At 34.0% G+C, this 14,431-nt stretch overlaps 1 protein-coding gene across 2 annotated transcripts in view; it reads right to left on the bottom strand.

Annotated features, from left to right (window-relative positions):
• The window catches only part of LOC113496491 (lachesin-like), a 104,976-nt gene that overhangs the window by 32,592 nt on the left and 57,953 nt on the right, over positions 1-14,431 (bottom strand). For both annotated transcript variants that reach the window (XM_026875728.1, XM_026875727.1), the window contains exons 2-5: positions 13,730-13,815; positions 9,983-10,104; positions 3,711-3,896; positions 2,167-2,356 (exon numbers count right to left, since the gene is read on the bottom strand). In XM_026875728.1, the coding sequence (XP_026731529.1) occupies positions 2,167-2,356; positions 3,711-3,896; positions 9,983-10,104; positions 13,730-13,796 (565 nt within the window). In that variant the 5' untranslated portion in view covers positions 13,797-13,815. The remainder of the gene's footprint in view (positions 1-2,166; positions 2,357-3,710; positions 3,897-9,982; positions 10,105-13,729; positions 13,816-14,431) is intronic.

Genomic DNA, 14,431 nt, shown 5'->3' with positions numbered 1-14,431 from the left:
CCTCAAATAAATGTAAATACATCTACGTTCTGCAGGTTTAGTCTACATACGAATACTGTATACTTGTGTATACCTATGTATGTCTGTACAAAGATGCATGTATACTGTGTACTTGTACGTTACTACACCAGTGAGACTATAGAGGGTTTCCACAAGATTACCCGTGTTATCCCATCAGAAGTTATTAGCCGAATTCCGTTGATATATTTGGAGTTGCGGCTGAGTACAAAGCAGAAGAGTTGATTATGCACCACAATACACCATGTTGATTACTTCCAACCACTAGATACCAGCGCTATGACGTCTGGGTGTATTTAATAATACGGATCCCGTGTTCTATTTGATTGAATGTACCGGAGACTGTGTTTTGTTTATTCACTTGTTTATATTGAGATTTCAGGTTCGTATTAATGGGCTATTAGTACATCTGTTAGATATTGAAGTCTTTCATTTTAAGCGTAATATTAGATACTAAAGCAAATGCTATAAATAGTACATTAACGAGTACCCAATAAAGTTGTTTTGACGTCGTTCTTCATTTGATTTTAATCCTGACTGTGATTATCAACCTTGAAATAGACTATAAATCAAGTACCTATAGGTTTACAAATAGCATTTTGCTATTTTTCGAGAGTCAAAACGAAGCCAGTCTGTCCAACTATAACCACTCACCAAGCTCATGAACCATAACAGCTTGAGAGACGATGTATTGCTGTTGTCGCTATAACAGTGGACAATGAAAATAAACATCAAGGTTAACAGTTGGTACGGTCATTACTTGGTTGGCGAGCAGTTTTTATTAGCCATGCTCATTCCTCGTCTAGGAAAGGGTCTTGAAAGCTCTTTACCCCTGGCCGGTGCCATGTCTTGGACGATGGTGCTCTACCAACCACCGCTGCACCGGTGGGTCGGTATTTGATAAAAAGCAATGCAATGCAACACACCGGCCAAAGGCGGAAGACCTTGATAGGCGGGTCAGGTTTGGACAGTAAAGTCTTACTCTGCTTCGCCTCCCGAGGTTGGTATTATACAGGATTCGCTTGCCATACCAAGAAAATTGGACAAAAGATTCCTGATCTGCGCTTTGTAAATGAAATTTTGTTAATCGACTTCCGTCGCTAACTGTACAATATCACTGGCAGAAATCCACATTGATATGTAATGACACGTTACAATCGTAATGGTAGTCACATATATCTATTATAGGTATTAATTACACAGATAATTAATATCAGTATTCAGATTTCCGATGACATATTTATATTTCCGTTTCCCGGTTCACGATACACTGATTTTTATTTACATTCAGCAGGTAAATTTTTGTTTCAGTAAAACCTACGAGATCATCAAAAATTTTTTGAAAATTTAATATATGAAATATTGGTAACGTGTAAATACCTCGTATTTGAATTAACGTATATTTAAATGTATAATTTACCCACAAAAAGTTGTTTCACGTAAATATAAATATTGTTTTAAAAGACTATTTATTCAAGGACTTTGGTTGGCTGTGAGATGAAAAGAGTTGTGAGATTAATATTCGTATTATTATGCGAAAATATTAATCTGTCTCGAACTTATGTAGGCGTTATAGTTCTTGCAAAGTATATATTATGCCTTGTGTACGCAATAATAATGTAGGTGTTATCAGTATACCTAATAAATATGAAGGATATGATAAGTTCCTTGACTTTTTACTGAAAGTAAATATATGTACGTATCTAATACATAGGATAGTAAAAATAGGACTTCATTTCTAAAATAATTACCAAAAACTACAATAGGACAGTTCACTTCGATACAATAATTCACCCCGACAAAAATGATGGCAAGCAAACAATCAACCTTTCTGCTCTTTATCCCCATAGTAACACTGTCTGAATTACGATAATAAGAATAAAACCATGACCAAATCAAAACATAAACCCTACAACAGTCTGACTTGGTGGTTAGCCGAGTGGTTACGTTAACACACACAATCGTGCGTTCCACCCGTTTTCCACGCGTACGACAAATATTTGTGAGGATTTAGCTGTATTACAGAAATTGAAACATTTTTTTTGGAATCTAAATAAGTTCCCTATTCCATCACAAAACGATCAAATAACCTAACAAAAAAACAAATCCAAACCATGCCAAAAGCAGGCAACACACACAAAGACTCACCTTTCCGCTCCCGACCGCCGTCGTGTCTAAACACTATAGGTCGGTTGTGTTCTCGCCGCCATTGCACGGTCGGTGGCGGCACCCCAGTTGCGGTGCACGTCAATCTTATGCTGCCGCCCTCCTGCGCCGAGCTGCCCTCCGTCACGGTGTCCACTATGTCCGGAGGGATCACCACGGATAAATGACCCATCTGACGGAAATAATTAGAGTTATATTTTGTCGTAAAATGAGATGGACATACTGGATGTATAAATTAAAAATTACATGAAAAAAAACTGCATGAAGTGGAAATAAAGAAGATACGGAACCGGGCTTTGTTCCTATTTCAAACATCGAAGTTTAAAAAGAAACGAGAATGAAAATAGAAACAGATGAATGACTGATGAAGCGGTTTGGTGAAAATTATTTAACTAAATTGCTATGTATATTTAAATGGCTTTGTAGGATTCGAAGTGACGAGAAAGAAAAAAGTGGTTATAGTGGATGTATAACGCACATCATAATCTAAAATGTATATGAAATAGAAAAACTAATACCGCAAAAAAGCCACACAAAGTAATTCAATACTACTAAATCCACAATCTGTATTGAATAAAATTAACAGCGTATATTAATTTGATACTAATGGGAATTATAATTAAGCACCTAAATTTATCACCTTCATTAGTAAGCTACTTAAATGTTTGGCTAGGATTACATCAAGTATTAAATGTAAAATGTATAAATTACCTCTCGTGAGCTTTGGAAGTAAAATAAAGCGCGGTATAATCCGTCGTGGCCTAACCGTTTCACCCGTATCTAGCCCAAACGTGTTGAATGCGTAATCTGCGTTTATAGGTACTTAGATGGTATAACGCTTTTATTTCCTTTATAACATTAAAGATTAAGAAGAGACGATGACATTGCTCTTCAAAATCGTAATTCTTATGTTTTATTTTTTATTTATTGTTGCAAATAATATCAAAATAGTATATGGCCACATGTAATAAATAATAATGTAAACTAAACTGTCAATGACAAGAGATTTTTGTTTCGGAAAAAATACAGTCAGTTGTTAATCTGCAATCGTGTTTCACTTATAGGTTATGGGCCCAGCACGCTTCCACTGCGATATCGATATAAGCCAAGGTAAAGGAAATGCGACTCATATAAATACTTGCTTACTTATGCAATTAATCTTAAGTGCATCCTTAAAATATCAAGTCTCCAAGGAGATTGTTTTTGGTGGAGAGAATATTCTAAACATCCGAGTTTCGAACAATACTTAATCAACCGTTCGTTCACTGCAGAATGTAGAGCAAAGTGCATAATGTAATCTGTGTGAGAATTATAAATATACATTATACATGGCTATACAAAATACTGCTGACAAAATAACAAGAAACCTCCGGATGAACAAAACAAATGCTATCTTGTTGGCGATGTAACATTTTAGTTTTAAACCGCTTATCACGAAATAAAGTCCAACTTTGTTAGCGTTTTGGTGTCACCTGATTGTAGATACTAAACTTTACTTGTTTTACGAGTTACAATTTGGACCTTACCTGACTCTTCATAGGGTCTGTGTTTACTTGGCACATGTAGGTGCCAGAATCGTTCGCCTGGACGTTGCTGACATGTAGCTTCCACGTGTTGTGGTTATTATATGTAACGCTAAGACGAGGGTTCAGTGCCACCATATTTGTGTGTATCGCCAGAATCGCCTTCGAGTCTGACTTGATCCACGCCACCTAAAAATAATATTTTCATTATTACACACTACCATCAAACCCTTATTGGATTCGTTATTAACTGTAGCGACTACGTAAATATTGACTGTGAGACAATACAAATAAAACCGGCTTCATAACGCCACAGATATACAATACACATTTTATAACAGAAGCACCATGCATTATGAAGTTTAATCAAAGTCAAGAATTTCTGAAACACCCGGAAGCTAAATTTAACAATGCAATTAGAGAGGGTGTCTACGAAACAAACCGTTCTCCAGCGTTGCATACAAGTGTGAAATTTCATTTTATATCTAGGATTAATGTCATAAATCGCTCGCATTTCCCTCGAGCTCGCGCGAGTTTTAAATCGTTTGTATTGTTCACAGTGAAGACGAAACTTAATGTGACTTAAACGCTGTAGCAAATGTAAAACTGAGGGTACGACAAGTGAAATTGTAGAGAGTTTCAGTAGAGGAATGCACGGCGTCTCATCCGCGCCGCTTCCGAGCATTTTTCATGTGACATCTCGCTTTGTTGCGGTTGGAAAATAAATTAGTAACAATTTCATTGTTTGTGAGAATTATTCCCGACGAGTTCCAACGTAAGCGCGGCTAGTGCTGCCGCATGCCGGCAACGCGAGCACACTTGTCGCAACTACCACTTTCAGTTATAACTGCTCAGTTTTTGTAATAAAATGTTTACATACTGTTTCATTTGAATAATGCCAGCGATTTATACTTCGTGGCTCTTGAATTTGAGTTAGTAAGTTAAAATAATACTGAATAACTGTGTTACATAAAATTCCCCACACGTGTTTCGTATTTTAGAAGGAACCTAATGAGCTAATTCTGGCAAAAGGTACTTATGAAATTATCCCGTAGAAGTTCTCATTAAGTTAAATGAGTCAGATCTTACAGTATTTTGCAATATTAGATTATGTAAATTTTACCCCACATAAAGTTTTGGCCTTTGTCGTGAATGGATTTGGAAGTACAAACTGAATTTGGTTTTAACGATGAGACGTTCATGACAATTCGTGTTTCGAGGGATAGTTTTTATTTATAAAATGTCCCCCACTTTAAAATGCTGAAAGAGCATAACATTAACATTTTACTGCTTAAAAGTCATTAGTTATTTTTGAGCACTAAAAGCGGTACAAAAAAAAAACTTTTCACAAGTGGCCAAGAAAACATTTAGTCAAATCTGTCCTTTTAGAATCATGCAATCGTTACCAAAACAGCTCAAAGACTACAGTGAAAATAATATTCGAATATTACGCTTTATTGTGAAATTTGAACTGGGGCCTGAAGCGGTACTAACGAACTGTAAAACATACGAGAGAAAATAGTCATGTCGAATACATGCTTGCTTTGTATGTTCCATCCTTAATTTTGATTCACACCTAGCCGCTTCTCAAATTCGATAAATTGTGCTGTGTCAGAACTAACCAGTGTTAGACTTTTCATAAATGTTCAAATGTCAGTTCGAATTCGGACAAGTAACGTCGATAGTATTATATTGCTTTGTCTAGAATTTTTAAAAGTGGAATTTATGTTCGTATGCTTTTTTATTTTTATTATGGCATCTGACTTTTTCTTTGGTGGCTACTTGATATCACTAATTAGTCATTTCCAAAAGCTGGAGAAAAAGAAGTCGTCTATGTCTTTTTTTTTTAGTATTTATGAGTGTAGTACATAGCTAAGAGCTAGAAGCCAGTACGTGGAAAACTTTAAGTGATTTTTTTGTCTTTCGATTAACTCATGTCCAACCTAATGCTAACGGCTATTACGTGCAAAAAAGGAAACCTGCTAGAGGAATTTGGTCTTATTCCAAAAGATTTGTTTTATAATAAAATTTTACGAACTTGGCTTCTATTTCAATACCCCGCAGCATCTAATACTTAATCACAAATTAGTTTATTGAGACAAATGCCCAATCCCCCAAACGTAAATTGCACCCAGAATTCATACCAAAGATATATCGCATACTGATTCAGCCTTAGTTAATAGTAAGTAATATATCGGAAACTAACTGTCAGTTAGCATCCGCTACTGAATTTCAATACCCAAAGGCGACAGTGAACAGTCCTGCAAACGTGACAACTGTAACTTTATGCTTCACCTGAGAATTGGTTATCAGTATGTTAGTATCAAGTGCTTTGTAAAACTTCTGCTTGGGTTATTTTATGTTTTGAATGGATTATTCTTGAGCATAATCTTTGTTGCATAATGTTGGATAGGTTTATTTCGTTATCTGAGATTTGCTCTATTATATGTTTCTTTTATTTCGTAATTTTATGGAAAGCGGGTATGGCCAATTTTTCTGCGATGAAGGGAACATTATAGCGATGACAAATTATTAAATAATATAAAAAAAGGTTTTTGATGATTTAAAAAAAACGGCTTAAAATGCCATTCGAAACCTACAACTTAAATTCACCATTTTTTTATGTGTAGATATTATGTGCATCGACTCCTGATCTGATTTACGTGATTTAGTTTGCCTTTGTAGTTTTTACTTTAAGACAATTACCTATTATTATTTTTGGCGTCAAATTTCCTTCTGTTATACTTTCAAATGGACCGATTGCCTTGGCTGTACCTCTTTTAGGTTATTGGTTTGACATGTTAAAAGAAAAAAAAATCTCATCAACCCAAGCAAAATATGTTATTGTTTTTATTTACAGGAAACAATGAAACAGAAGTTAAGATTCATCCTATCCTATGCACCCTTTTAAAAGATAAATCCTTCTACGTACCAGAAAATCTTAATAGAGCTTCAACATTTTATATTAAAAGCCACATTTCACATTTCCATTACAACTCTTAACAATTCCCACATAATATTTAACGTATGGAAAGTTCTTACATGACAAATTACGAAGTTTATGATGGATGAAGTTTACGTTTCAGTTGCTCGCTTGCAGTCGACTGGAGGCCACTTATTTCATGGTTCGCTTACCGTCTGTTGCATGTGGGTTTTTGTTACGAGGATATATTATTTTGTATTACATGCTTTTCTGCCTGAAATGGAACTGGGTGAAATACTTTAATACATGACTCTTGCTTTTTTTGCGGTCTTCTCGTTTTTTTTTTTGCGGGGAAAACATTTATGATTTTTTGTATTAAAAAGTTTAAGACTTTTGTAAAATGCAGAGACAGTAAAAGGATTATTAAAAATATAGAGTTCCTTTTACAAATATTTGTTTAGCGAGACTTTAGCATAAGTGATAAATGCATTTACTGGGAACATAATCACTTAAGTTATGCTAAAAAATTAAACTTTATTCTGTAATTATATTATTATGATTATATTACATTAAAATTGTATGAAGTATTAATTAAAAACCACACAAAAATCTTCCTAGTTAAATCATATTACATAGCATCGCAGATCCCCTTTATAAATGTCAAGATTTTTACAAGAGCTTAAGATAACACGAAACACCAAGGATTCGTTTCTTCATAATTTCTACTTACGCTCTCGGTTCCCGCTTTGTCGGTGTTATAATTAAACGTAAATTTAACAGCGCAACATTTAATCAACTCGTTCACATTGTTGACACATTTAACATACAAAACCAGACGATGAATTTGTTATAAGTGACATTTGATTAAATATTTCGTGATATAACAATAACAGCGCTTTGTTTTCATAGAGAGTACCAATTTTCGTTTTAAATATAAATATAATTTACAAAAAGTGTAAAACAACATACAGTAAAATTCCACTACTTTCCTTGAAATACTCATATTAACCTACATCGAAAAATTATAAAAAACATTCAACAAAATCCAAAGAATCATTGGCTTGTAAAACTCCCGAAAAGTCCAAAAGAAACTTTTAAAACAATCCCACAAAACTGTCGCCTTGTACTCCGTTTTCCTTTCAAGATAATCCTTCCAAGAATTTATAAGACATTTAGGTTTCTACGAATCTGAGCACCGACCAACATTTCTTACGATACGTAAGAAATCATTGTTGTGGAAAAGAGATGACGCTCTATGCCTATAGCGCTGTCACGCTTCCACATCCGATACTATTACTACTTTACGAAAGGTGGTAGGCAGTCTGTATCAAATCCTTTTCACCAACGATACAGGAATGTTCCAAGCAAACGTGCTTATGGCCGAGGAGGCCCAGGCGTTATGTTATTATGGAAGGGTAACAAATAGAATAGAATGTACCGATATGATCGTACTAAACTTTGATAGCGTAGTATGAACACAAAGTGATTGGTTCATATAGTAATTGAGTTTTCAGACTGTTTTAGGACAAAATGATTTTGCATGTTATGAGGCTGGTATTGAATGTCTTCTTTAAACCATAACAGTAAGTATGTCTTCAATAGCATAAACTTAAGGAAATAAATAAAATTATTTGTCGGTTATTAATTTAATTTATTATTATTATTTTATTTTTTAATATTTTAAAGAAATGTTCTGTAGGATGCTGTTACATCTATAGCGTTATGCATTTCTCTTTACTGAATGCTTGGGTGAAGACGAAAGTCAGACAGGCTTCAAGAAGATCGAAGTTTTATTCACCATTATAAACATTATTTCCCAAAAGTTTTCTTATGAAAATATTTGAATTGATTGATTAGATTCACATCAGTTCCAATAATATCATTGGCAATCTCAATATCTGCAATACGTGAACTGTTTTGCTGTGCTTAACACAAGAGTTACATGGAAACATAAGAGTACCTTTGACTGTTCAATTCCACGTAATTCACGAGATATCAATTAGTTGTATCACATTTGTATACAAATATCTGCGTTACTGTATCCCTCTTAATGCTGTACATATTATTTGTGTTTAAATCAGATGCGCTGGGATTAGTCTGACGAACGTAGTCTGAGTAAACGGTACCGCAAACTTTGATGTTACAACCAACTAATATAGGGATATCGTTGATCCAATAGCGCAGTTGCAGATTGCTTTAGTTTTCTCCATTATTTGTTTAATGCTTTCATTTTAGTATTATTCGCTTCATATTTTGCTCAGTTTTATAGATGGAAAAATTGTATGACTCTCACGGGATTAAAGTTACTGCATGCTCATCAATTATATAGTTCAATTCTCTTTTTTAGTTACAAGCTCTTTGGTATAGACTTATGATATTCAATAGTAATGAGTTGTTAGCTGCAGTATGTTTGAAAGAGGCTGGCACAGAACTGTAGAAATTGGCACGAGGCAGGAGAGGCCTATGCCCAGCAAGGGAAGAGCATCGCAGTGATGATGATGATGATGATGTTCGAATAAAATATTCTTTGGTCTTTGGTTTGGCTCTAGTTATTGTGGCAGTAGTGTCTAATCGAAAAAAAATGTTATTTCCATACATTTGACGCTCCAACATTCGACGATTTTATAATGCCGCTACAGATTCTTAAAAGGATACTTGGCTAGAGGAGCGGCTATTATTTCAACTCTTTATAAAATATACCAATAGCAAAGCATAGTTTATAGGCCGTGAATGTTTCCTATCCGATTAATAAATCTAAAAATAAGTCCAAACAAACTAAGAAGCTTTTTACAAATATTTTCAAAATTCAATAACATGGTAACTTCTGGATAGATTAAAATATACCTAAATATTATCAAACTAATTTTCGTCAGACGATTCATTTTAAAATGACTCAACGGTATACTTACGCGTATAAGTATATCGGGATCGCCCGACTAACATACTCAAGTTTGACTCACAAACCTGCTGCCGCGTCACTTCATAATATTAAGGACTCCTGTCGGATCCCAAACTAGTCGGGCAATCCCGATAAATAATATCATTAGTCGAAACAATTGTGTCTCATTTAGTACTTAATTATTTAATTTATTGTTTTTTTTTAAGTGTATGTGTGTATATCTAGGTTGTCAATGTTTTAGTCATAGTTGTAAATAAAATGTAAAAATAATAATAAGAACGATCTGTAAATACCCCATCACATTTTAGATTAAAGTTCTCAACAAGGCCTCTACATGTAGGACCTGTGTCCCCGTGTACGCTAAAAGGACCGGGTCTCTTCACATGAAGTTATCCCGTGACAGAAAAAAGATACAAATAATAAAAATATTTTACTTAATTGAAGAATACTCACCCTATAATTAGATAAATGGTTGACAACACAAGTAAAGTGTACGTCCCTGCCTTGTGTCACTGTGTGGTTCTCTAGAGCCTGAAGAAACTCAGGTTCCAGCTCGGCCTGGATCGGCATTTCACCTGAAATATATCGAAAGTTACAGAAAACAGCATACATAAAACCTATGCAGATAGATCCCACGGGAGTAGGCCAACAAATGTTTAGAAATAGATGAGATCGATAAATTTAGAATTTCAAACTAACGTGTTAGGTATCCTACACGGATAGTTTGCAAATTATGTGTAAGCTTATAAAATAATTGGTATGGTGTATTTATAGACTCCGGTTGTATTTTGACTTTAGCATCTTTGTATCAAAACAATATAACATCTGTCTAAACAAAAGTAATCTTAACACACAAGACGAGATATGATTTTGTTATTTTTAGGTTATCATTGAAATTGGATTAGTTTTATAGAATTTAATCTTCAGAGACAATTTATCGATTAACCAACCCTGTATTTTTGTAATCGCAAAAATGAGTTATTAGGCAGACAATTTGTCATTTGGTTTGTAGTCGAAATATCTTTATTTAACTTAAAGTCTTGCTCATTTTCATTTTAAAATTTTGATAGTTGTTGCCTGCGGCTTCGTCCTATTTATTAATGTAGAGCTATACAGCTCTATATACTGCTATACTGGTGAAAAACTGGTCCAGAACTATTCGGGCAACCCCGATAAATACACGTATTGTATCATTTTAGTGTGGATTTATTATTATTATAATTATTCAGGATACTGTGAGTGTGTGATCATCAAATCTTGTAGTCAAGGCTGTTTGAAAATTATGATTACATAAACAAATTATTCTATCACAAGTAAAATAATTAACGAATAGGTTGAATAAATGATGTCTTAAGTCCTCAATAAATTTATTTTACGGTGTATAGCTACCGAGTTTGTTAAAAACGTAGTTTTCTAAACGTTTGTAAGTTTTTTGCTAATTAAGTGACTTGTTTATACATTAATTAGCAACTTGTTAGCGAGTCCTTTGATCATCATTGCCTTTCCTTACAATTTTAGAACAGGTTTGGTCTTAGGTGTTGAATAATATCAGGATGTATGGAAAATATTTTTTATTTTATTGTTCACTACCTGATAAGTGCCGACTTTATTATTTTTTCAATACTTACCCTTTTTTATTTTTTCAATACTTAGCTATTTTAACATGCTCACGTATAATGTGTTTTCTGTTAATTAAATAAAGTTCGTGAGATTACTCCATACAACGTATTTAACTCACAAAATTTACTTTTTATCTAGTATCTTGTGATAATTGTGTGACAATAATACTTTGAATATATTTGACTTTTTTTTGAATTTTATATGCATATTTAATAGGTCTTTGTCGCTACTAGTATCTGTTACATCTTTTTTTTTTTCAACCTAGAATTTCAGTTACAAAAAAATATATGAACAACAACGCTTGCCGGGTCAGCTGGTTTGTCTTCATTTATATTACACCAAAGTTTCCAATAAGAACTTTTTATTATCAATTGATCAATTTCAGTACTATTAAACATTGATAAAATCTACATTTACTTTGCTAAGTTAAAACATTGAACCTACAATTATACATTGATAACATAGGACTGCTAACGTAACGTCGACCTCATGACGCATTGCCTACAATATAGGTTTATAGATCGAAAGCGCACGTGCTGTGAAATGATAGAATAAACACGACAGTCGATACTTATTTTACTAACTTTACATTGCCAACAATGTCAACGATATAAGTACATGTTTGAACGTTGCCTCAAAACTTTTCCTGTCATTTTGTATCAGAAAATATTGAATTGAAGTTTTACTTTTAGAAGAGTTCCAAAGTGTGCTGTTTCTAAAATAGGTATGTGTTATTTATTTTGTTTTAAACCAATAACTAATCAATCCTAATTTGTAACATAATATTTAACACTATTGCTGACGAGACAATTGAACTACCGACATACGGCCATTTCGTAAGCTAAAACAAAAATACAAAACCGTGTTCTTTAAAAATACAAACTTATTAACAGAAAATATTCTATTTAAAACAGTACGGTGTACTGGCAAGCTGAAATTAACATTAAAAATAAATCTATTCACATTCCCTTTAAAAGAAAACAACAAAAAAATCGGGAAAAATACAAGGAAAATCCATTATTGTGATAATATGTAAACGTTCGGTTATTTAGGTACAGTGGAGTATTAGCAGCGAACTCTAAATAAGGGTGGGCTTAAAACGAACAGTGGCGCCGGTGTGGATAAAATCTAACGTAGTACCGGATTTAGCGGAGGACAAGTAAACTCGACTAATAGGGGTTAATACCTAAGTGTTGAGCCGTACAGGTGCGCGGTTCCTTATGAAATTACCTTTATCATTTTTTGTGAATTTGGTGAATTATAAAATATGGAAATTTTGTTTTTTTTTGTCTATTCGGTATAGGGCTTTCGGGCATTATTGAATTCGGCTTCCAATGTGACTAGTTTTAGGTGATTGATATATTTTATATAGAGCAGATGCTTCTCTGACCTACACAATACCTTTAACGGTGAAACAAAAAAGAAAAATCATTTTTTTATATTAAGTAGGCCTTTTTCAAGCACTTTCGAAACGTTAATATTAATGACTCTAGTTGATAGCCTACGCTAAGTCTCGAAGCTTCGTCCATTTTTAATAATACCTAAGTATCTATTTTTGAGTAACCTAATAAGATGGATAGAAAGGGTTTTCAGATAAAAAAAATAGAGTAAACTCTAACTGGCAATTTTTATATCCGATAGTGATTTTAAATATTCAGTAATTAAATTAGAAACATTCTTTAAAAATCCGCTTTTATCAGATGTCTGATCATCTTTTGTTAATGAGACAATAAGAGAATTGTGTCATGCCAGTAATTTGTGTAGGTTCCAACGAAATATCGCAGAATACAAGTAATTAATGCTCAATACTTTTCTGTACGGGAAAAAGCCATTGGCATAACAACGACATAGTGCAACGGTTTACTCATGCGTATTTATCGGGCTGCCCGACTAGTTTCGGACCAAACCGGAGTCCTTAATCATAAGCTAACAAGACGGGGTGAGTGAACCGTTAAATTACTATCAAAACAATATGGTGTTAAAAATAGCTACCAAAAAAAAAACGAACTGGAAGAAAAATGGTTTGTTTGACTCAATTTAGTTTTCCTACGTGTTGTAAAGGTCAACTAAGTGTAATTTATTTCTATAGGACTCTGGGGCGGCCGGAGAGTGAGTGCCGGGAGACATTTCAACGACGTTACGAGTTAAGATACAGGTGAACTACTTCAGTTGATATATTGCTGTTATATAAATTAGGTTGTGTGTAATAATCTACTCGGAAATTAAGGTTTTTTTTAATTTGAAGGCTTGATAATCAATTGTATGTCTGTGCAATAAGATCACAAATAATTTTTGTCTATTTTGAATTATCCTTCCACTTTTTGTTTCAGGATTTGGGGAAAGATTTTTATTTAACTTTATGGAAAACTAAGTATTTGTGCAACTTGATTGGAAAAGGCTTTTGTTTTTGAACAGTTGATGAAAATTTTGTCTGCAATTCTATTTTTGAGAAGAATTTGCTATGGGGAAATTAATTACTTTCATAAACAAGGTGAGTTCTATTTTAACCGGGATTTCTTCTAAACACTTATGGAAGGTCAACCCCCTATTAAAAAAATACATTTATATAATCATACATACCAGTCACAAATACACTGAAGAACGTGGCCAGCCACCAGGCCGCTTTGGTGGACGTCGGCGGAAACATGTGTCCGTTGTTGATCAGTCTGCAACCAATACATACATCGTATGAGTATTCGGATACTGAACCATAAAAGTTCTAATCATAAATACGCACGCAACCCTAACAGATGGCAAGACATCAATTGTACCTGAATACACCAACCAGGGACTATAACACCACCTTTTAAAATTGTTGTCAGTGCGGAAGAGAGACAAAGCTACGGGTTTTTAGTACGCTCTCGCTTCCACACTGTAAGGATTTAAGTAATATTAAGCCCTCAGAAAATAGTTGTTGCGGTATAATGTATAGTGTATCTACGCAAGTAGCCAAGTGGTTAGGCACTGGTCACTGCAGGGTTTGATCCCCGCGTAAGCACAAGAGTTTTCGAGAGCCGGAGTTGTTTTTTTTATAGGAAGAAACGTAATAGAATCTTTTAAAGTGCACAGCTACTTAATAGTACAAGGACTCTTTGAATTACCCAAAGGTTCAACTTATAATTTATTACTTTCAACATCAATAGAATTTTATTGTGCAAAAAAGTTCGACTCAAATCGAGGAAACATTAATCAGGGTGGATTCTAACGTTTTGTTACAAATTCGTTCGAATTTGATCACATTAATTAAAAAGTGAACCCCAGAGAATAAGCATTGGATAAAAC

The sequence above is a fragment of the Trichoplusia ni genome, chromosome 8 (assembly GCF_003590095.1).
Source record: "Trichoplusia ni isolate ovarian cell line Hi5 chromosome 8, tn1, whole genome shotgun sequence".
NCBI classification, from domain to species: Eukaryota; Metazoa; Arthropoda; class Insecta; order Lepidoptera; family Noctuidae; genus Trichoplusia; species Trichoplusia ni.
The sequence above is the reverse complement of the archived record's forward strand: the minus strand, read 5'-3'. Positions and strand labels throughout refer to the sequence as shown.